This window comes from Thalassophryne amazonica, chromosome 9 (assembly GCF_902500255.1).
Source record: "Thalassophryne amazonica chromosome 9, fThaAma1.1, whole genome shotgun sequence".
NCBI lineage: Eukaryota > Metazoa > Chordata > Actinopteri > Batrachoidiformes > Batrachoididae > Thalassophryne > Thalassophryne amazonica.
This window is the reverse complement of record NC_047111.1, coordinates 115,988,229-116,013,069: the sequence shown is the minus strand read 5'-3', so window position 1 is coordinate 116,013,069 and position 24,841 is coordinate 115,988,229. Positions and strand designations below refer to the sequence as shown.

At 41.2% G+C, this 24,841-nt stretch overlaps 1 protein-coding gene across 1 annotated transcript in view; it reads right to left on the bottom strand.

Moving 5' to 3' along the window:
- The window catches only part of auts2a (activator of transcription and developmental regulator AUTS2 a), a 975,777-nt gene that overhangs the window by 524,387 nt on the left and 426,549 nt on the right, over positions 1 to 24,841 (bottom strand). The window contains 1 exon segment of the mRNA XM_034179013.1: positions 23,107 to 23,208. Coding sequence (XP_034034904.1) covers positions 23,107 to 23,208 — 102 coding nt within the window.

Genomic DNA, 24,841 nt, shown 5'->3' with positions numbered 1-24,841 from the left:
TCTCTGCTCCTTTTCATTCTGGTAATGGAGATGCTTTATTTCTGCTTTTCTGTTTTTTTTTTTTTCTTTTAAATGAATGAAATAAATAAATAAATGAAATGAAATGAAATGAAAGGTGGATTTCAGATGGATTCCGGTTGCTTTTCAGTCGTGTGATTATCCAATTGTGATTGTGCATGAACTGGACCTGCCCCAACATGTCCTGTGAGGCTTCATCACGGAGTTGCTTTGCGCCATGCAGCTCCACCGCGACGCGCGGAATTCCTCCGTCTGTCTCAATGTGCCGAAAAAATGCTGATGTCCACTCTTTTCACAATTCCTGTGCTAGTCACACAACATACCGGATCAAGACAGCGTCCAGTTTAGAAATGAACGGCACATTCCACTGTTACAGGAGTTTTTGTCATAGAAAGAGGATGCCGACACATCTTTCTGGCAAGGTCACAAGTCCTCTCTATGTCCATTTTTGTGACCTCTGAGTGCTTCATCCTGAAATCATTGGTGAATAACTATGTGACTATATCTCATGTCATGTTCCTTCGTCTGTCTTCTCTTCTGCAGCGTCAGCACCCTAAGATTAGATGCAATGTCGGGAGCTCTGGCCCCACGAATACATTTAACGTCAGCCAGCGTCTGTAACCTGACTTTGCGGGTGATAGAATCCCCTATCCCTAAAGTCCGGTGTTTCGGCCTGGAGACACGAGTGGAAGTCACTTGTGGGCTCAGAGAATTCACATCTGGCAAATCCAAGGGGGAGAACCGATTCACCGCTCGCATTGGCGAGTGTGATCGGGGTGCCACAATCGGGCATCAAGCGCTACAGGGCGTCCTTCGCCTAGCCACAGTCTGAAAGCCGCCCTCCACAGCTGGCGTTTCTAAGCTGATGCTAATGGGCTCGCTAGCTGGCCCAACATTAACCTTATCTGGAGTGCCCATAACATCTAACTCCACTGAGCTAAGAAGCTGCTCTAACTTATGGACATGGCTCTCTAAGAGAGCCACCCTATCTTCCAACATCACGCAGGATTAACGGAGGGTGTAAAGTAGAATTAGTAGTGTACTTTGTGCACTAAGAAATTCAAGAATGTAGCCAAGCAAACACGAGCTAACCAATAATGGATGAGCTAACCACTCCTAAGGCTCACACAGACGCAAATAAATTTATTAAGATTCACAGCAGTTACACTGAAAAACTAACAGAAGTATTAAACAGGTAAAAAAAATAGCAGCAGCTATAAAATACACTAAACAGTTAATTAACTAACAGGAGTGTAAAAAAAATGAAATGAAAAAATGATGACGGGGGTCCGAAACCTCCGCACGTCTTTTCATGACAAAAAACCCCTGTAACAGTGGAATGTGCCATTCATTTCCAAAGTAAACGCTTTGTTGATCCAGGACATCGTCTGACTACCACAGAAATGGCAGAAGAGTTTGACATCAGCACTTTTTCGGCATGAAAAGACGTGCAGAGGACTTCGCGCGTCGGGACGGAGGCGCAGGGCACAGAACAAAAAGCAATGCCATGATGAGGCCTCACAGGACATGTTGTGGCATGTCCAGCTCGTCCACAATGTCTCGGATAGTCACACGACTGAAAAGCCACTGAAAGCCGTCTGAATTTTCCGAATGGTGCAAGAGCTGGGCATGTTAGGGCTTGTCCTGTGAGACCAACACGGAGGTGCTTTCGTCCCGCGCCATGAGCGGCTCCGTGGCGAATTTCTCCGCTTCTCTTTCCATTATAAAAACTCCTGTAACAGTGGAATGTGCCGAAAAAGTGCTATATCCAGCTGTCTTGCCATTTCTCTGGTAGTCAGATGACGTCCCGGATCAACAAAGAGTTCACTTTGGAAATGATCTGGTCGTTTGAGCCTGTCGATCGCCGCTCGGTGTGCGGTGCGCCATCAGCCGCTGTGGGCCGTCTTTAATCCAGTTGTAATTGTCCTTAATCTGTGTGATCCCCATAAGATCTTCACCGAAAGCCATCTGAATTTTCCAAATGGTTTCCACCTGGCTATCTCTCACACTTTCTGAAAAAATTTTGATGAAGCAAAGCGGCAGTCGATCAGCCAATTTCCTGACAATGAAAATCCGACGAGGGGGCTGGACCACTCCTCCCACAAGCCGTGCTCACAGGCGAATGACGCAACCGACAGGCGTGAAAAAACTCACGCATGCGCGCGAAGGTTCAAGCTTGGCTGATGCAAGCGCACATGATTCAAATCAATATAGTTTTTTGCAAAAAATAAAAAGGTCCGTTACTTTTCTAACATACATACAGCAGCAGTTTATATTTGTTTTGAATACAAGAAAAAGGTCGGACTGCTCCTCACACTGTGTGGATCGGTCACATGCGATAACGGAAGATGAATCAAGGAGGGAGGGGGGCCCACAGAGGGGATGGTTGGGGTGTTGTTCTGACTTAAGGTGTTACATGCAGGTTTGTTATGTTAAGTGTTATGCTTCTCTCAAATTATTATTTAAGTCTACTGGTAATCCTGAAACAACTGAATATAGGATAATGTTACTTCTATGTTTCTGCTTTATGAATAACTTTAAAGTGTTAAAATGGCACAGGGTGTAAATCTTAATTTTGTAAGTTGGAACTGCAGGGGACTACAGCGTTACAAAAAGGTTAAACACGTCATGAGCAAACTAAAAAATATGGACTCCAAAATCATATTTTTGTAAGAGACTCATCTGATGGAGGAAGACGAAAAAATGGTTAGGAGAAGGTGGCGGGGTAGTGTATACACATCTGCATTTTCCTCCCGTGCAAGAGGAGTAATGATACTTATTCATGAAACTGTTCCATTCCAAGTAAATGTTATTAAAGATAAGAGGGGCAGATATCTAATCATTCAAGGATCATTATTATTAGAAAACATAAATTTAGTCAATGTGTATGGTCCTAAAATTGATGACTTTTCTTTTTATGAAGATTTGTTTCTTTTGCTTTCAACTCTGTCGGGACATCATATAACAGCAGGAGACTTCAGCTGTACCCTTGAACCAGGTCAGGACCGATCAACGGGAGTAGATCAGTCTCATAATAACTGCAGATCAACTATAAAACAATTTATGAGTGATCTGAAACCAACAGATATTTGGAGAATACTAAATCAACAAAATAAATCATATTCATGTTATTCTGCAACATTCCAAACATACTCACGTATAGATTACTTTTTAATTTCAACAGATTTGATATCAAAAATTCAAAATTGTTCATATGATAATATTGCTATCTCAGATCATGCACCATGTAAATTAGTTTATCGAGATGAAGATATCACCTGTGATCCACCCAGATGGAGGTTTCAACATAAATGGTTACAAGATGAAGAATTCATCAAATTTATTGGAAGTCAAATAGATGAATATTTTTCTATTAATAAAAATCAAACATCAGCAGGAATCAGATGGAATGCTTTTAAAGCATTCCTCAGAGGACACATTATTAGTTACACTGGCCATAAATCTAAAAAAGCAAAACAAGAACTAAAACACCTGGAAAACAATATCAACAAAACTCAAGAGAAAGCATTTGAGAAAAATGATCCTGTGGTGACAAAAGAACTTCTACTTTTGAGAGCAGAATATGAAAAACAAACAAGCTTTAAAGCCGCATCCAGTTTTTTACGGTTAAAGCAATCATTTTACGAACAAGGGGACAGAGCTGGAAAGCTACTAGCATGGCAAATTAAGCAGCTTGAAACAAAAATGACAATTACTACTCTACAAAACAAAGGACGAACAATAGTGAACCCAAAAGATATTAATGATGCATTTAAGGATTATTATAAAAAATTGTATAATACAGAAACAAATTGCAGTATTCAGACCATGAATGCAGTCTTGGATAGGATAAAGATTCCAACTATTTCAGACGGACACAGAAGAGAACTAGATCTAGAAATAACAAAAGAAGAAATCTCAAATGCCATTGATGCAATGAAATTAGGTAAGTGGGCTGGCCAAGATGGTATTCCTATTGATATATACAGAAAATTTAAAGATAAACTGCTAATGCCAGTGCGAGATATGATAGAAGAAACTTTTGAAAAAGAATGCCTCCCGTTGTCCCTGAATGAAGCATTAATAGTTCTACTGCCAAAACCCGGGAAACCTCCAACTAAATGTGAAAATTTGAGACCAATTAGTCTTCTCAATTCTGACCTCAAAATAATTTCTAAAATATTGGCAAGGCGACTTCAGAAGACCCTTCCTAGTGTAATAAATATCGATCAGAATGGGTTCATAAGTGGAAGACAAGGTTTGCACAATGTGAGAAGAGTTCTGAATGTTCTTCACTTCAAAAAAGATGAAAAAGACTGCGCACTCCTTTCAATCGACGCAGAAAAGGCCTTCGATAGGGTCGAATGGCCCTATCTCTTTAATATTTTGGATAGATTTGGCCTTGGAAGCAATTTTACAAAATGGATAAAAATACTTTACAAAAATCCAACAGCAGAAATTTTAACAAATAGACATTTTTCAAAACCATTTCAAATCAAAAGAGGATGCCGTCAAGGCTGCCCCCTCTCTCCCCTGCTATTCTCCTTAGCGATAGAAACTTTCGCAACAGCTATACGCTCTCACTCACAAATATCTGGAATAAGTATAGGTCAGAATGAACATAAGATCGCATTATTTGCTGACGACGTCATTTTATTTCTATCAAAACTTGTGTCCTCAATCCCGGCAGTTTTGGAAGTAATACAATTATTTAAGAATATTTCAGGATATAAAGTGAATGAAACAAAGTCTTCAATGTTATTATTAAATGCAATGGAAAGAAAGCACCCCAACACCCATATTTTAACTTACAAATTTAAAATAATAGAACAATTTGAATATTTGGGAATACTAATCTTACCAAACACAGAAAAATGGATTAGGGCAAATAATGACAGGCTAAAAGAAGAAATCAAAACATTGTCATTGAAGTCATTGCCTCTATTTATTATGGGAAGAGTAAATATTTAAAAAATTATTATATTGCCAAAATTGTTGTACTTATTTCAAAACATCCCTTTACCCCCCTTCTGACTTGTTTACTTGGATTAAAAAAACTACTTTAAGTTTGATACTCTGGATGGCGTTACCCTGACCTTGAGTAATACTGTGAGAAATCTTGGAGTCATTTTTGATCAGGATATGTCATTCAATGTGCATATTAAACAAATATGTAGGACTGCTTTTTTGCATTTGCGCAATATCTCTAAAATTAGAAAGGTCTTGTCTCAGAGTGATGCTGAAAAACTAATTCATGCATTTATTTCCTCTAGGCTGGACTATTGTAATTCATTATTATCAGGTTGTCCTAAAAGTTCCCTGAAAAGCCTTCAGTTAATTCAAAATGCTGCAGCTAGAGTACTGACGGGGACTAGAAGGAGAGAGCATATTTCACCCATATTGGCCTCTCTTCACTGGCTTCCTGTTAATTCCAGAATAGAATTTAAAATTCTTCTTCTTACTTATAAGGTTTTGAATAATCAGGTCCCATCTTATCTTAGGGACCTCTTAGTACCATATCACCCCAATAGAGTGCTTCACTCTCAGACTGCAGGCTTACTTGTAGTTCCTAGGGTTTGTAAGAGTAGAATGGGAGGCAGAGCCTTCAGCTTTCAGGCTCCTCTCCTCTGGAACCAGCTCCCAATTCAGATCAGGGAGACAGACACCCTCTCTACTTTTAAGATTAGGCTTAAAACTTTCCTTTTTGCTAAAGCTTATAGTTAGGGCTGGATCAGGTGACCCTGAACCATCCCTTAGTTATGCTGCTATAGACTTAGACTGCTGGGGGGTTCCCATGATGCACTGAGTGTTTCTTTCTCTTTTTGCTCTGTATGCACCACTCTGCATTTAATCATTAGTGATCGATCTCTGCTCCCCTCCACAGCATGTCTTTTTCCTGGTTCTCTCCCTCAGCCCCAACCAGTCCCAGCAGAAGACTGCCCCTCCCTGAGCCTGGTTCTGCTGGAGGTTTCTTCCTGTTAAAAGGGAGTTTTTCCTTCCCACTGTCGCCAAGTGCTTGCTCACAAGGGGTCGTTTTGACCGTTGGGGTGTGATTATTGTATGGGGTTTTTCTGTAATTATTGTATGGCTTTTGCCTCACAATATAAAGCGCCTTGGGGCAACTGTTTGTTGTGATTTGGCGCTATTTAAATAAAATTGATTTGATTTGATATGGAACAATGGAAAGTCTAAACTCCATCTCTCTCTTCTGTACATGCCATTTGACAGTGGAGGGTTGAAATGCCCCAATTTCTTATGGTACTATTGGGCTACACAATTGCGCTCCATGACTTTTTATTTTAATGACAACAATAATCCACACTGGGTAGAAATGGAAAGCCAAAATTTAAAATTACCCCTGCATTCATTCTTTTACTCTGACACAACAAAACAACTATTGGAATAAATAACAAATCCCCTTCTCAAACAAATGGTGCAGGTCTGGTATGATGTCAGAAAACATTTAAAAGATACCCAAACATTATCACAGTTAAGTCCAATATGGGGTAACCAGTTGTTCACTCCTGGAAGAGCAGATACCACTTTTAAAACATGGACAACTAAGGGACTTAAAACAATTGGGAATCTCTACCCACCACAATCGGATAACTTCATGTCTTTTGGAGAACTCAAAGTAAAGTTTGATCTTGACAACAAACATTACTTTAAATATTTGCAACTGAGAAGTTTTGTAAATATGTATCAAATCAATCTACAAAAGATTCCACTTACACAGTTAGACAATTTGCTATTAAAAAATAAACTAAGAAAAGGCATAATCTCGGAATTTTACATTCTACTGCAATCAAATTCAAATGAAAATTCAACAAGAAAATTATTATCCTGGAATAATGATTTAAACATTAAAATCAGTGAGCACGATTGGGAAAAAGTTTGCAAAAAATCTCAACAAATATCTATTAATAGCCGTCTAAGAATATTACAATTTAAATGGTTAATGTGAGTATACACTACACCAGTTAAATTAAATAACTATAATAAGAACATTCCAGACACATGTATAAAATGTGGCTTAAAAGGAACATTAATACATTGCATGTGGGAATGCAGTCAGATAAAACATTTTTGGCTAGAAGTAAAAGATCAAATAGAGAAAATAATTTCAAAAAAGATTACTTTAGAGCCCTTGTTGTTTTTATTGGCTCTATACCCGAAGAAACACAATTTCAGTAAAACAGATTGCATTTTTATTGATATAAGCTCATATAAGCTCACTGATATAAGCTTCCGATGAGGGGCTGGACGACTCCTCCCACAAGGAGTGCTCACAGGCGAATGACGTCACCGACAGGCGTGGAAAAACTCACGCATGCGCACGAGGGTTCAAGCATGTCTGACGTAAAAACATATGAATGAAATCCATATAGTTTTTGAAAAAAATAAAAAGGACCTATACTTTATTGACAGACCTCGTATATATATATCAATATCATGAATGATATTCATGTTTTGCAAGACCTGCGTTCATGTTTTGTGAGACGTGTTCACATTTTGGGAGATATGTTTTCAGTATTCACGTTTTGCAATTAAAGGTTTGTGGATAATTCATAATTTGCAGCTGATTCATGTTTTGGGGGTTAACACTGCTTCATTCATGTCACATCATGTCTATACGTCTGTGACCATGGGTCATCGACAGAGGAACAGACGCTTCATATTTGTCTTGTCCGCTCGATAAGAGGGGTTCAATAAAATACAGTGTTTTTTATGGTGTGTGGTTTTATTTTGTTTTGTCCACAGCAGAGGCGTGATGTGGTGCAACACATTCCAGCTGTTTTTTCCTCCACAACAGGGGCAACTATGGCGCTTTTTGCAGTAATTAAAGACTTCCTCTTTGTCTACATTGTCTAATTTCTCCTTTTTAAAAAATAAGTTTATCTCCTTGTTGATTTTAGGCATTTTATGCTCCTTTTATAGGACAGCCATGATAGCACAGTGGTAAAGTTTCTGTCTGTTAATCAGAGCTGTTGTAAGTTGCAGGTTCGAATCCCGCAGGTGGCATGTATTTTTTATTTTTATTTTTTTTTCCACAGCAGCTGCATGATGTGGTTCCACACGATCCAGCTGCTCACGCTGTGTTCCCGCTGCGACGGTTTCATGCATACTCGTGCACGTGCATGAAACATCACAGCGGGGTCGTTCACACCTGCCTGACTGTGTGTCCCTCCCAACGTCAGCTCGATGTTTTCGCTCATTCGGGCTGTTTCGCCGTGATTCATCCTGATTCGTACGTATTTGTGCTGTGTGAAGGGGCCCTAAAATAAGGTCACAGCTTGAAGCCTTGTCCTTACCTTGGAAAACATTAAAGGAGCCAGATGGGTGTCCGAGGTGAACTGGGATATTCTGTGATTGTGCCATGGTCTTGTTTTGACCGTAGCTGCATTTTCAACATGTTCAAAAATGTCTTTTTTTTCCCTGTCACGACCTTTGACATACTTTTATTAGATATACGTATCTGTGTGTTTATCTATTTTTGCTGTCTTGTTTAGGTATAAATCATTGCTATACTGAAATGGTTATAATTTTAATGAGTGTTTATTATCTGTTTAAACATGCAGGTGAACTGGTTCTAACTGGTTAAACATCCAGTATACAACAAAGTGAGTTGGGGGGGGTCTGGGGATCTCCCCGAGAAAAAATTGAGATCTATAAGTTATTTAAAATTTAGACGTTTCTTATAGTTACGGCAGTGACAATAAAAACTGTAGCTTTATGTGGTAAAAATAAAAATAGGTCAAACACTCAGCTCGACAGTGATTGATTCTGCAGCTAAAAAGCTAATTTAGCTGATAAACTTTAGCAGAGCACTAACGTCACGTATTATTTTCACTCACTGAAGTTTTCATCTGTTGCTCAAACTCAGCATGCAAGATCACATTTGTGAGCAACAGTTATAAACTGTTATAGATCTCTGAAAGCAGGAATGCAGCTCTTTGGGAAAAAAAACACCTGCACTCTCATCTCACTTCGACTGGAACAACTGATGAAAATGACTTGTTTTCTCAAATGAAAGCAATTTTCAGGACATTCAGGAAAGAAGACATGTTTCCACATATACTGTTGAGCTCCTCAGCCTCAACCCAAGAACGTGTGTACCAAGTAAAGCAATCTTTCAAATTTCCCCTAAGATGATGGTGATGATGTCTTTACCTGCTTGCATTTATTAGATTGCTCGTATTTCAGGGCCCAGCTTTTTTATATAAACCCTTGCATTGTCACACATTGTGATGAAGACACTTTTCAAGAATTTTCAGCATGACAATTAAAATGCTAATAAACCAACATTCAAGAAACTTGGCTTGAAAACTTGGCTTGACCTCAGAGTCCTCGACTCTGAGGAAGATGTGACTCTTACATCGAAACGTTAGTCCCATTGTACATTTTTGCTTTCAGCACCTTATGAAATTTTCTGGCACTTATTTCTGAGTTGCACCAGTTATTTTTCTCTTTTACAAATTAGTCCTATCTGGTTGCACCAGATTTGTTTGTGCTATACAGAAGCGCGGTGAACCCTTTGTTTTTGTTCTAATACTTTTAGATGACTCAAAGTCTCAGTGGACTACTGATGCTACCACAGAGGAAAACACTGTATTGTATGAACCATTCAATCAGGGAGTAAATGAGGTTGTAATTTACTGCGCAAGCATTCAGAAAATTCTGTATTCAGACACTGGCATGGCAAAGCTTGTTGATCAATGGATGCTCTGATCAGATGTTCCTCAGGATTGTGTGAGCAAAGGAAAACTTGGAGCAGATCAAACTCATTCAACCTCATGTGCCTTAACCCAGAACTCTTGGGTTGATTGTTTTGATCCAGAAAATACACCCTCACCCTACCTGAAGAAGTCCAAGGCCAATTTGTCGGTGGGGAAGGTGATGTCATGAGTTTTATGGGATATAAAAACTACAGTGCCGTTTTGCTTTGAGGCTTTCAACAGATTGCTCATACCCCACATTTGGCACAGTCTGACTTCCATCTTTTTCGAAAAATGACAGAAAATTTGAATGGGAGGAATAATGCAGAGCAATGATGGCAGTACATCTGCCCCTGAAAACATCTTTTGACTATTGGGATGACAGCTGCAGCAGAAAAGTTGGTGGAAGTGTGTAGAAATCAAAGAGGAATGTGTTGACAACTGTTAGCTGATTAACTTTTCAGGTGACCCTTGTATGTTGCTAACTATCAGTGACAAATTTCAGGCCATAGTCAGAGAATGTAGCAGAACCACAGAATTCTTTTGTATTGCAAAACTGGGAATTTTGCACCCACACAGTCTATTGATTGCTCTGCTAGGCTACATTTTTCCCTCCTTCCTCCCTTCAGCTGGGAGAGCAGAGTTCTGCTCGAGTTCTGCCAACTTGCTTCTCTTGCGAGGTGTGAAGTGTGTTTTTGCAGTGTGACTGAAGGGGACTTGTTCAGAAACCCATCGGGACTACAGATGAAGCCTTGCACAATGTATCCATCGAAAGTGAAATAGGGGTCTAAAAGTCTATCTTCTCGCAGCCCAGCTTTCAGCAGCTCTCCTGTAGACATGCTCAGTCTCCTGTGGGGTGTCTGCACCAGAAAAAGCCAGGAGAAACAAGGCCGCCGCTCCTTCTATCCTCCTGAGCACCCAGAGTAGCTCAAATACTGGCTTGTGTGGAAGTGATTATTGAGCAAGAGATAGATGTTTCTTGGGGACAGGTGGTGAGTGGGGAAAGTAGGAGGAGGTTGCTTGTGGAAACATGTCATTTTCTACATGAATTATGACTGTAGGATGGAATTGGAACATTCCAATAAAATAGGTCTCAGTGCAAAATATTATCTTGTTTCTGAAGCAATAATAGAAAAGGGTAAATGTAATATGAAGCACTAGTAATACTTTATGTGGACATCTGCAATTTCAATGACATATGCCACATCGTCAGCTAAACGTAGATACCCAAACACATACCACCAAACATCAAGAACATATTCAATTTCCAGCTGAAATAAAAAAAAATCTGCATCCATTGTTTCTGTAATGAGCTGCTGTTTTACTGTATGTAATGCAGTTTTTATTGTGTAGTTGCATACAGCTACATCTGCATCTACAGTTGTATGCAAACGTTTGTGCCCCCCTGATAATTTTCATGACTTTCCTTTATAAATCATTGGTTTTCTGGATCAGAAATTTCAATTAAATATATCATATAGCAGATGAACACACTGATATTTGAGAAGTGAAATGAAGTTTCCAGTATTTACAGAAAGTGTGCAATAATTATTTAAACAAAAGTAGGCAGGTGCATAAATTTGGGCACCCTTGTCATTTTATTGATTCGAAAATACTTATCAGTAATTATTGGAACACAAAATTGGTTTGGTATTCTCATTGACCCTTGACCTTCAGGTGGCCATTTGCAAATGTTTCCCCTCTTTGCATCTCTTCAAATGAGTGGCAACATGCGAGCCTCTAAACAACTCTCAAATGACCTGAAAACAAAGATTGTTCAACATCAAGATTTAGGAGAAGGATACAAAAAGCTATCTCAGAGAATTCAGCTGTTAATTTCCACTATGAGGAACATAGTGAGGAAATGGAAGACCACAGGCACAGTACTAGTTAAGGCCCAAAGTGGCAGGCCAAGAAAAATCTCAGATAAACTGAAGCAAAGGATACTGAGAACAGTCATAGTCAACCCACAGACCTGCTCCAAAGACCTATAACATGATCTTGCTGCAGATAGTGTCTCTGTGCATCGTTCAGCTATACAGCACACATTGCACAAAGAGATGCTGTATGATGCTGTAATGCAGAAAAGCCTTTTCTGCATACACGCTACAGAGTTGCACATTTGAACAAGCCAGCTTCATTTTGAAATAAGGTGCTGTAGACTGATGAAACTAAAAATGAGTTATTTGGACATAAGGGGTGGTATGCATGGCTGTAAAGGAACACAGCATTCCAAGAAAAACGCTTGCTACCTACAGTAAAATTTAGAGGTGGTTACATCATGCTGTGGGGCTGTGTGGCCAGTGCAGGTACTGGGAATCTTGTTAAAGCTGAACGTCGCATGGATTCCAGTCAATATCAGCAGATTCTTGAGAACAATGTTCATGAATCAGTGACAAAGTTGAAGTTGCGCCGAGGCTGGATCTTTCAACAAGACAACGACCCTAAACATTGCTCAAAATCTACTAAGGCATTCATGCAGAGGAACACATGTAGAGGAAGTAGAACATTCTGGAATGGCCATCTCAGTCCCCAGACATGAATATTACTGAAAATCTTTGGTGTGCTTTTAAGCAAGCTGTCCATGTTCGGAAACCAACAAACCTGAGATGTTTTGTAAAGACGAATGGTCCAAAATACCTTCAACCGGAATCCAGACTCTCACTGGAAGCTACAGGAAGCATTTAGAGGCCGTTATTTCTGAAAAAGGAGGATCAACTATGTAATGATGTATTTTTTCTTTTGGGGTGCCCAAATTTATGCACCAGTCTAATTTTGTTTAAAGAATTATTGCACACTTTTTGTAAATCCTATAAACTTCATTTTACTTCTCAAATATCACTGTGTTTGTCTGCTGTATGAGATATTTAACTGAAATTGCTGAAACAACCAATGATTTATAAAGGAAAATCATGGAAATCATCAGGGGGGCCCAAACTTTTACGTACAACTGTATTTTCAATTCAACATGGCCAATCCACATTGTGAAAACAAACACACTGTTCAATTGTAAACTTTAGAATACAATTTGAGACTTGTTGTTTGAATATATACTACACACACACACACACATATATATATCAATCAATCAATCAATTTTTTTTATATAGCGCCAAATCACAACAAACAGTTGCCCCAAGGCGCTTTATATTGTAAGGCAAGGCCATACAATAATTATGTAAAACCCCAACGGTCAAAACGACCCCCTGTGAGCAAGCACTTGGCTACAGTGGGAAGGAAAAACTCCCTTTTAACAGGAAGAAACCTCCAGCAGAACCAGGCTCAGGGAGGGGCAGTCTTCTGCTGGGACTGGTTGGGGCTGAGGGAGAGAACCAGGAAAAAGACATGCTGTGGAGGGGAGCAGAGATCGATCACTAATGATTAAATGCAGAGTGGTGCATACAGAGCAAAAAGAAAAAGAAACAGTGCATCATGGGAACCCCCCAGCAGTCTACGTCTATAGCAGCATAACTAAGGGATGGTTCAGGGTCACCTGATCCAGCCCTAACTATAAGCTTTAGCAAAAAGGAAAGTTTTAAGCCTAATCTTAAAAGTAGAGAGGGTGTCTGTCTCCCTGATCTGAATTGGGAGCTGGTTCCACAGGAGAGGAGCCTGAAAGCTGAAGGCTCTGCCTCCCATTCTACTCTTACAAACCCTAGGAACTACAAGTAAGCCTGCAGTCTGAGAGCGAAGCGCTCTATTGGGGTAATATGGTACTACGAGGTCCCTAAGATAAGATGGGACCTGATTATTCAAAACCTTATAAGTAAGAAGAAGAATTTTAAATTCTATTCTAGAATTAACAGGAAGCCAATGAAGAGAGGCCAATATGGGTGAGATATGCTCTCTCCTTCTAGTCCCCGTCAGTACTCTAGCTGCAGCATTTTGAATTAACTGAAGGCTTTTTAGGGAACTTTTAGGACAACCTGATAATAATGAATTACAATAGTCCAGCCTAGAGGAAATAAATGCATGAATTAGTTTTTCAGCATCACTCTGAGACAAGACCTTTCTGATTTTAGAGATATTGCGTAAATGCAAAAAAGCAGTCCTACATATTTGTTTAATATGCACTTTGAATGACATATCCTGATCAAAAATGACTCCAAGATTTCTCACAGTATTACTAGAGGTCAGGGTAATGCCATCCAGAGTAAGGATCTGGTTAGACACCATGTTTCTAAGATTTGTGGGGCCAAGTACAATAACTTCAGTTTTATCTGAGTTTAAAAGCAGGAAATTAGAGGTCATCCATGTCTTTATGTCTGTAAGACAATCCTGCAGTTTAGCTAATTGGTGTGTGTCCTCTGGCTTCATGGATAGATAAAGCTGGGTATCATCTGCGTAACAATGAAAATTTAAGCAATACCGTCTAATAATACTGCCTAAGGGAAGCATGTATAAAGTGAATAAAATTGGTCCTAGCACAGAACCTTGTGGAACTCCATAATTAACTTTAGTCTGTGAAGAAGATTCCCCATTTACATGAACAAATTGTAATCTATTAGACAAATATGATTCAAACCACCGCAGCGCAGTGCCTTTAATACCTATGGCATGCTCTAATCTCTGTAATAAAATTTTATGGTCAACAGTATCAAAAGCAGCACTGAGATCTAACAGAACAAGCACAGAGATGAGTCCACTGTCCGAGGCCATAAGAAGATCATTTGTAACCTTCACTAATGCTGTTTCTGTACTATGATGAATTCTAAAACCTGACTGAAACTCTTCAAATAGACCATTCCTCTGCAGATGATCAGTTAGCTGTTTTACAACTACCCTTTCAAGAATTTTTGAGAGAAAAGGAAGGTTGGAGATTGGCCTATAATTAGCTAAGATAGCTGGGTCAAGTGATGGCTTTTTAAGTAATGGTTTAATTACTGCCACCTTAAAAGCCTGTGGTACATAGCCAACTAACAAAGATAGATTGATCATATTTAAGATCGAAGCATTAAATAATGGTAGGGCTTCCTTGAGCAGCCTGGTAGGAATGGGGTCTAATAAACATGTTGATGGTTTGGATGAAGTAACTAATGAGAATAACTCAGACAGAACAATCGGAGAGAAAGAGTCTAACCAAATACCGGCATCACTGAAAGCAGCCAAAGATAACGATACGTCTTTGGGATGGTTATGAGTAATTTTTTCTCTAATAGTTATATATATATATATATATATATATATATATATATATATATATATATATATATATATACATCCATCCATCCATTTTCTTCCGCTTTATCCGGAGTTGGGTCGCGGGGGCAGCAGCTCAAGCAAAGCCACCCAGACCTCCCGATCCACACACACCTCCCCCAGCTCCTCCGGGGGAAACCCCAAGGCGTTCCCAAGCCAGCTGAGAGATGTAGTCCCTCCAGCGTGTCCTGGGTCTTCCCCGGGGCCTCCTCCCAATGGGACATGCCCGGAACACCTCTCCAGCGAGGCGTCCAGGGGGCATCCGGAAAAGATGCCCAAGCCACCTCAACTGACTCCTTTCGACGTGGAGGACCAGCGGCTCGACTCCGAGCTCCTCCCGAGTGACCGAGCTCCTCACCCTATCTCTAAGGAAGCACCCAGCCACCCTGCGGAGGAAACTCATCTCGGACGCTTGTACTCGCGATCTCGTTCTTTCGGTCATGAGCCAAATCTCATGACCATAGGTGAGGATCGGAACGTAGATCGATCGGTAAATCGAGAGCTTTGCCCCCCTAATCAGCTCTCTCTTCACCACGACGGTCCGATACAGCGACCTCATCACTGCAGATGCTGCACCGATCCGTCTATCGATCTCACGCTCCATCCGTCCCTCACTCATGAACAAGACCCCGAGATACTTAAACTCCTCCACTTGAGGCAAGGACACTCCACCGACCTGAAGAGGGCAAAGCACCTTTTTCCGGTCGAGAACCACGGCCTCGGATGTGGAGGTGCTGATTTTCACCCCGGACGCTTCACACTCGGCTGCAAACCGCCCCAGTGTACGCTGAAGGTCCTGATTTGACAAAGCCAACAGAACCACATCGTCCGCAAACAGCAGAGACGAGATTCTGTGGTTCCCAAACCAGAACCCCCCCTACACCCTGGCTGCGCCTAGAAATTCTGTCTATAAAAATAATGAACAGAACAGGTGACAAAGGGCAGCCCTGGCGGAGGCCAACGTGCACTGGAAACAGGTTTGACTTATTACCGGCAATGTGAACCAAGCTCCTGCTGCGGTCGCACAGGGACCGGATAGCCCTTAGCAAAGGACCCCGGACCCCATACTCCTGGACCACCCCCCACAGGGTGCCCCAAGGGACACAGTCGAAGGCCTTCTCCAGATCCACAAAACACATGTGGACTGGTTGGGCGAACTCCCATGAACCCTCGAGCACCCGATGGAGCGTGTAGAGCTGGTCCCGTGTGCCGCGACCAGGACGAAAACCACACTGCTCCTCCTGAATCCAAGGTTCGACCATCGGTCGAATTCTCCTCTCCAGTAGTCTGGAATAGACCTTACGGGGGAGGCTGAGAAGTGTGATCCCCCTATAGTTGGAACACACCCTCCTGTCCCCCTTCTTAAACAGAGGGACCACCACCCCGGTATGCCAATCCAGAGGCACTGTCCCCGATCGCCATGCGATGTTGCAGAGGCGTGTCAGCCAAGACAGTCCCACGACATCCAGAGACTTAAGGTACTCAGGACGGATTTCATCCACCCCAGGAGCCTTGCCACCGAGGAGCTTTCTAACCACCTCTGTGACTTCGGCCTGGGTGATGGATGAGTCCGCCTCTGAGTATATATATATATATATATATATATATATATATATATATGAAACACTTGATTGGTGGTTTGTATGTGACATTGATAATTCGTCCCATTTTCCCAATTTCCATTGTGTTTAATTTGCCGTGCAAATTTGGTTCCATACGCTTTGTACCGTTGCATGCTGTGACCACCACGTGCACACACTAGTGGGGACGGCGCTTAGCTTAAAAACAAACATGGCAGGGTTTGTTTTGGTGACAGACGACAATCTGAACGAGCTTACTGACGGTGCAAATTCTTCTAACACAAAAAACAAATCCAGGACACCGTAAGCTGTCTGGAAGCATTTGCAGTATTCGCTCAGACATCTCTAGATAAAGAAGAAACACTATTTAGAGCTCAACAAATTTCTGTCACGATTCTTCTCTAGACTGAGAAAATCAGACGGCAGTCTGTAGACGAAGAAGTCGATGCACAGCATCCAGACTACATTGTCAGTATTGTTTTTGAACTGACTGTTTTTGCAAATTGACTGAAAAGAATTGTGGATTGGATTGCTACTGAAAAACGTGTTGGACTGTGTGGAACCACACCAAAATATAAGTTCTCTTTCTCTTGTTTAATGACAAGGATCTATTTTAGCTGTTATATAAAATAAATAATGAATGTTTTTTCTATTCATGCAATGGTAAGAATATTTCATGCCTCACTGAATGGAACATTTAATCTTTCACCTCATGAAATATTCTTTCCATTGCACTCGCAAACATTCAGTATTTGTATTATATATACACTCAACAAAAATATAAACGCAACACTTTTGGTTTTGCTCCCATTTTGTATGAGATGAACTCAAAGATCTAAAACTTTTTCCACATACACAATATCACCATTTCCCTCAAATATTGTTCACAAACCAGTCTAAATCTGTGATAGTGAGCACTTCTCCTTTGCTGAGATAATCCATCCCACCTCACAGGTGTGCCATACCAAGATGCTGATTAGACACCATGATTAGTGCACAGGTGTGCCTTAGACTGCCCACAATAAAAGGCCACTCTGAAAGGTGCAGTTTTGTTTTATTGGGGGGGGGGATACCAGTCAGTATCTGGTGTGACCACCATTTGCCTCATGCAGTGCAACACATCTCCTTTGCATAGAGTTGATCAGGTTGTCAATTGTGGCCTGTGGAATGTTGGTCCACTCCTCTTCAATGGCTGTGCAAAGTTGCTGGATATTGGCAGGAACTGGTACACGCTGTCGTATACGCCGGTCCAGAGCATCCCAAACATGCTCAATGGGTGACATGTCCGGTGAGTATGCCGGCCATGCAAGAACTGGGACATTTTCAGCTTCCAAGAATTGTGTACAGATCCTTGCAACATGGGGCCGTGCATTATCCTGCTGCAACATGAGGTGATGTTCTTGGATGTATGGCACAACAATGGGCCTCAGGATCTCGTCACGGTATCTCTGTGCATTCAAAATGCCATCAATAAAATGCACCTGTGTTCTTCGTCCATAACAGACGCCTGCCCATACCATAACCCCGCCGCCACCATGGGCCACTCGATCCACAACATTGACATCAGAAAACCGCTCACCCACATGACGCCACACACGCTGTCTGCCATCTGCCCTGGACAGTGTGAACCGGGATTCATCCGTGAAGAGAACATCTCTCCAACGTGCCAAATGCCAGCGAATGTGAGCATTTGTCCACTCAAGTCGGTTACGACGATGAACTGGAGTCAGGTCGAGACCCCGATGAGGACAACGAGCATGCAGATGAGCTTCCCTGAGACGGTTTCTGACAGTTTGTGCAGAAATTCTTTGGTTATGCAAACCGATTGTTTCAGCAGCTGTCCGAGTGGCTGGTCTCAGACGATCTTGGAGGTGAACATGCTGGATGTGGAGGTCCTGGGCTGGTGTGGTTACACGTGGTCTGCGGTTGTGAGGCTGGTTGGATGTACTGCCAAATTCTCTGAACGCCTTTGGAGACGACTTATGGTAGAGAAATGAACATTCAATACACGAGCAACAGCTCTGGTTGACATTCCTGCTGTCAGCATGCCAATTGCACGCTCCCTCAAATCTTGCGACATCTGTGGCATTGTGCTGTGTGATAAAACTGCACCTTTCAGAGTGGCCTTTTATTGTGGGCAGTCTAAGGCACACCTGTGCACTAATCATGGTGTCTAATCAGCATCTTGATATGGCACACCTGTGAGGTGGGATGGATTATCTCAGCAAAGGAGAAGTGCTCACTATCACAGATTTAGACTGGTTTGTGAACAATATTTGAGGGAAATGGTGATATTGTGTATGTGGAAAAAGTTTTAGATCTTTGAGTTCATCTCATACAAAATGGGAGCAAAACCAAAAGTATTGCGTTTATATTTATATTTACCTACTTATTCAATGGCTAAATCAAATAAGAATACAAAGATATGAAAATATGTATCCATTTTGCTTTTTTGATACTCTTCTCTTTGAATTCTGTTAAGTTAAATTTCAATCTTTATTTATTTTTCCTTCTTTGCAGTCAGTTTTTTGTTTTCGACCAATTTAAAACTGCTTCAACTAAACTAATCCAAGCCAAAAAGACAAAAGTTGTGAGAAAATATGTAAACCCCACCCTTGCAACCACATAGATGATTTCTGTAAATGTAGCTTGCAAATTTAATGATACTTAATTTACTGGTATTATACAATAATATTTTAGATATCATATTTTTGATGAAAGGTAACAAACCCAAATCCTAGTTTGCAGACTCAGTGTGTTTTTGTTTTAAAGCAGTACATCTCTTTTATCACAATTTCAAAGGCAAAATGAAATAGATTAAAAACTGACAGTCAGTGATGCTGTGGAAAACAGCTGCAGTTTCATTAAATATTTAATTTTAACAGTTGTTAAAATTAAATATTTAATGATTCTGGGTGACTGTCCACAGTTTGCAGGAATCACCATCCGTAAGTATTTTCACACCTTTTCTTGTTTGTCCACAATTCATCCTGGTTTAACAAAAAAAATCAGCAAGTATCATTTCAATTTCTGTTGTCAACATCAAATTACTTATTTCATTTCATGCCCAGTCAAGCATCATAAAGCTACACACAGAATCGGTTTTGCTCCAGTTGTTTGACCATGTCTTTCTCACAGATGAGCTCGACCCCCAGCTGCCAGCTTTAATTATGGCCACATATCTGATCGCTTTGCTGTAGATTCTCCACACAATTCAAAGAGCAAAGGGTGAGAGTTTGGCACCAATGTCCCTCGAGCCTCTTCTCTTTACATCTTGAAATATGTCACAAGGACACATGCACCCTCTCGTTCTACTGTCACTTCATGCTTGCCTTGAACTCCTTCACAAGGAATAAGGAAGAAGAAGTAGGATTTTGTCTTGTTTTTTATTTTTGTTTAGCAGTCCTAAAGAAACCTCTGGCAGTGTGTCTGTAGGATGAATTTAGTGCTCTCCACCCAAAGCACTCTAAGAAATAGGCTTGGATTTTTAAAGATTTACAGCAAAGTGCTCCACTGAGGCCTACTTTTATTAATAAAACACATTCAAGAAATCAATATTATCACATTAATAAAAGGGCACTTATAGAGCTTGGAATTTTCTATTAGGACAACAGTCTCATTGTATCTTTACAGCCTTGCTTCTTTAAATACGGCAAGTTTCCCAACATCAACTTTCACAATTATAGAGTTCTTCAAAAACAACTGAGAAGCCCCCAACTCATTTTCCTTTTCATGCCTTGGAAAAGTTTACAGGGTCAGGGAGAGGCATCCGTGACAAATCTGACTGTTCCGTTATTGTGTCGTGGATTTTAAATATGTTCAAATATTTTTTTTTTAAATTTTAACATACTTTGGTAATCCTTTGTATTCAAATAGAGCTTGCAACATTGTCATACACGCTGTGACATCTACAGTACTTTACTTCACTGAGGAGGCCCAAATTAACATCCAGGCATGAATGCTCCTTAGCTGTAAAGGTCAACAGAACCTACGGAAGACAACTAACAAATTGATGGAGTCAGAGGCATCAAAATGAAGAGTGACCTTGTGGACCTTTAAGACAGCACTGCATCACTACTGCCTAACAGGCTGTGGAAAGAGGAGGAAGACACTATTGACATTTAAAAAGGTTAGGCTTTTGTCTTTCTGATCAACTAAAAACTTTTTTCTAGAGCCTGACTGATATGGATTTTTAGGGAACTGATATGATACATATGATGGGAAATAAAAAGTTTACAATACCAATATATCCATAAAAAATTGCAGTTATTCTGAGCATCCATCCATCCATCCAACCATTTTCTTCCGCTTTATCCGGAGTTGGGTCACGGGGACAGCAGCTCAAGCAAAGCGGCCCAGACCTCCCGATCCACACACACCTCCCCCAGCTCCTCCGGGGGAACCCCAAGGCGTTCCCAAGCCAGCTGAGAGATGTAGTCCCTCCAGCGTGTCCTGGGTCTTCCCCACGGCCTCCTCCCAATGGGACGTGCCCGGAACACCTCTCTAGCGAGGCATCCAGGGGGCATTCGGAAAAGATGCCCGAGCCACCTCAACTGACTCCTTTCGACGTGGAGGAGCAGCGGCTCGACTCCGAGCTCCTCCCGAGTGACCGAGCTCCTCACCCTATCTCTAAGGAAGCGCCCAGCCACCCTGCGGAAGAAACTCATCTCGGCCGCTTGTACTCGCGATCTTGTTCTTTCGGTCATGAGCCAAATCTCATGACCATAGGTGAGGATCGGAACGTAGATCGATCGGTAAATCGAGAGCTTTGCCTATTCTGAACATTTCATTATCAAAATTGATTTCTTTGATTGGATTTCAGTTTATTTTTTATTTTGCTTCTTATACCTTATGACAGAGATGTCGTGTGTATGTGTGCTTAAACCAGTTGTCTATAGTCCTTGATCATTCTGCATCATTGTGCCTTGATATTCATCACTGGTTCTAGCTGCCTCACCCACCACTGTGAGTTGTATGCTAAAGCTGGCATGCCCTCTTTGACTGTTAGGCGACATTCACATTGGATGACTTAGGTTTACAAGACTCTTATTGGACTTGTTCCAACCTATTTATCCAGTTTACTTCGAAGATCTGAAAGTCGTTATGCTCTGCGCTCAAATGACATGTTATGCTTTCGTGTACCTCGTGTCCGCACTGAAGCGGGAAAGAAAGCTTTTCATTTTTCTGCTCCAGCTGACTGGAATGTCCTCCAATCTGAATTGAAACGGTCTGGGTTGACTTCACTGAACACATTCCACTCCATCTTAATATGTAGATTGCAAACGGAATTCTTTTGCACAATGCCCATTTTTCTAAATTCAAATTTGTTTTAGACTATCTATCATTACAATTTACTACGAGCAAGATGATTGCATTTTTTGTATTTTATTTATCTTCAATTTTTTCATGATGATGTTAATCTGTCCATTATGATGTGTGCTGCTGCCTTTCTTGGCCTGGTCACTCTTGTAAAAGAGGTTTCAATCTCAGTGGGATTCTATCTGGTTAAATAAAGGTTATTAAGTATTATTATTATTATTATGACAAAGAAATACAACTGAGGTTTGATGTTTTACACGTTTTACCTTCACTCAGATTGTTAGTTGCAAAGCTCAGCATTTGAATAAAACAGACTTCTCGTCTTTTTAGTCCTGTCTACCAGGAGTGCCCACTCGTCTGTTGTCACTGTAACACACCCACTCTGACTGAAAATGAAGGACAGCTGGTCACTTTGCGTCCCTCTCTTTTAGCATAATCAAGAGCTTATGGAGGTCCCAGAAATGTAAACAATGGTGTCAAAGCCCCTCCGGACAAACTACGCAATGGCACCATTTCCAACAGTCAGTGTTTTTCTGCATTGTTTATTCTATAAAATAAAAATTTTAATATCAGCAAAAATAACGTCAGTACCAATATATGTATGTTGGTAAAAGGCTCATATCAGCAATTATCACTGGCCAATCTGGATGTTGTTCAGGCTCTAGTTTTTCTTTCCATTGTAAATTTTAAAGTAATGGCTTCCAGGCTAGTGCCTTGTTTCTTAAAAGAAACAAGAAGGCTCTTAAATACATCCAAAGGTACCCCAATTAACCCCAAATTACACAAATTAGTCATTCAGAGGCTTTTACAAGTATGTACGACTAAAACATGCCAGTGATCACGTCACCTCCACGTTAGAGGATATGACTCACCTTTTGTTTGACGTCAGCAACTCTCTTGATTTGTAACCCAAAGCAGAGTGTCTAACATTTGAAGGTGAAAGAACATACACTAATTATCTATCTTAAATGGAATATAAAACAATTTTCTGGAAGTTGTTTGCTGTCACATGGAGGGAGTTGATGTGTTTTTCTTCGAGCAAAAGCAAATGTTGACCATACAACAGAAAATAATCAGAGTGAAAGTTGAAATAAGACAAATCTCTTCTTTGTCACAATCTGAAGTGTCTAACTGAAAAGGCACGCTATCAACAAAGCCACAAATATCTCCTGGCAGCCACCTGCTTTTTTAAAATTTTGATAATAGCTCAGAGAAGCTGACTAGTTGCTGTCTAAATACGCTTTGTTATGCAGCGAGCAATTTATTGTACTCACGTCGGTCAGGCGGTCTCTTGAACTGCTCCTGATGGAAGGTTTGGACTCTCCACTTACACTCTCGCTGTCACTGTCCTTACGGTTGTTCTGTCCCGGCTTCAGCTGCAAAACACAGCATGCACAGAGGTTAACAATGTGAGGCAAAATTGTTAAAACTCAGGTTTATAGCTTTGTAGAAAACAGTGGCTCGGGGAAGGCGTCCCACACAAATTGCTTCATGAATATGTGAGAATTGGCAGGAGTTGCGGCGCTGTCGCTGTAAATCTGTCATGTTTCTGAGCCAATTGAGTGGCCATCATTCCGCTTGCCAACGGTAGACGCCATCTGATTTCGCAGTGTGAAACTCCCCTCAGCCCACGAGATAGAGAGTCGGGACAAAGACCCCACCAGAACATTCAAATGGATCCAGTATTCCTTCCGAGCAGACACCACATGCTGAGGCAGCAGGAGCTCAGCAAGTGTCATCCTCTATACGTGCCGCTAGAGAAACAGCAAAATGACAACAATAAAAAGGAGGATGTGCCAATCCACGGGCATCTGAGGCCCATCAAAAGTCTGGAGAACAATGAAAGACACTTGGGAGTATGGAGCAGTATAAAGGGAGGCGGGGTGTGGACCCCCTGTCCAAGTCTGCGATTGATGTTGTCTGGTGCTCACATGCTGCTCCTTCCAGACCAGACAAGCACTGCAGGTTTCATTTCAAAGCACATAAAGAGAGTTTTATGAGAGAATGCAGCAAATGGCTGATCTGCCACCCAGCACGTGGACTCAAAAACGACAGAAAGCTCCTGCTCCCACTGCGGACGCAAAGGACCCAGCGGCTGTCAGTTTTTTTTTTCTTTCTTCAATATCCTCCTTTCATCATTTGATGCTCTGAAAGGGCAGAAGGTGGGGGAATACCAAGAGAACCTTTGAGCTGAGCGGATAATTAAAATGAAAACGTCCCTTTTCTGTAGCCATTACTGGTGTGAGAGGTCTCCTATTCCTTGGGAGAATTGCATGACAAGTGGAAGGCGGGTGGATTCGTCAGAGTGCTGAATGTGATAAGAGACTCAGCGCGCTGGGATTGCCTGATGGGCCTGTTTGACTCTGTGTGCACATGTATGAATGTGACTCTGCCTTGTGCTGTGATAGCACTAATTATCTCCAACACCCACCTCCCCTTCCACACAAAATCCACGGCACATTTTTGCTCTTTTTCTTGTAAATGCCAGTTTGTCTGAGGAGATTCTGCATATTTTTAGACAGGAAAGCAAAATAACATCTAAAGGCCAATGTTTACACCTCAGTCTGTAAGTCATTCTTCAAAACAGGTTGACCTATAGTATTTCTCATCAGGTCAGTGTCCCCGCTGAAAACATTAGGCAGGACATGAACACACAAAAACCAAGCCACAGAATAGCAGTCTACACCAGAACTCACATGCAAGGGTCCAGCCGGTGCAAGCAGGTGCAGAGAGCGGCGCACAGATATAGTGTGTCAGCAGAAAACAACCGCACCATAGACCAGCAAAAACCAGGTCGAGTTGACAGTTTTTCTGCAACTTATAAGGTGCTTTACTCAAATATGTCCCATAAGTGGGTCCATGTCACACTTAAGGTACCTTGACACTTGCACTGGCATGCAATCTGCCAGAGAGTAAACTCATTGTAAACCGTTGTAAACCATTGTCTACTGTGTGCAGCTGCAAAGCAAATTTTGAAATGTTCAAAATCACTGGCACGCATGAATTGTG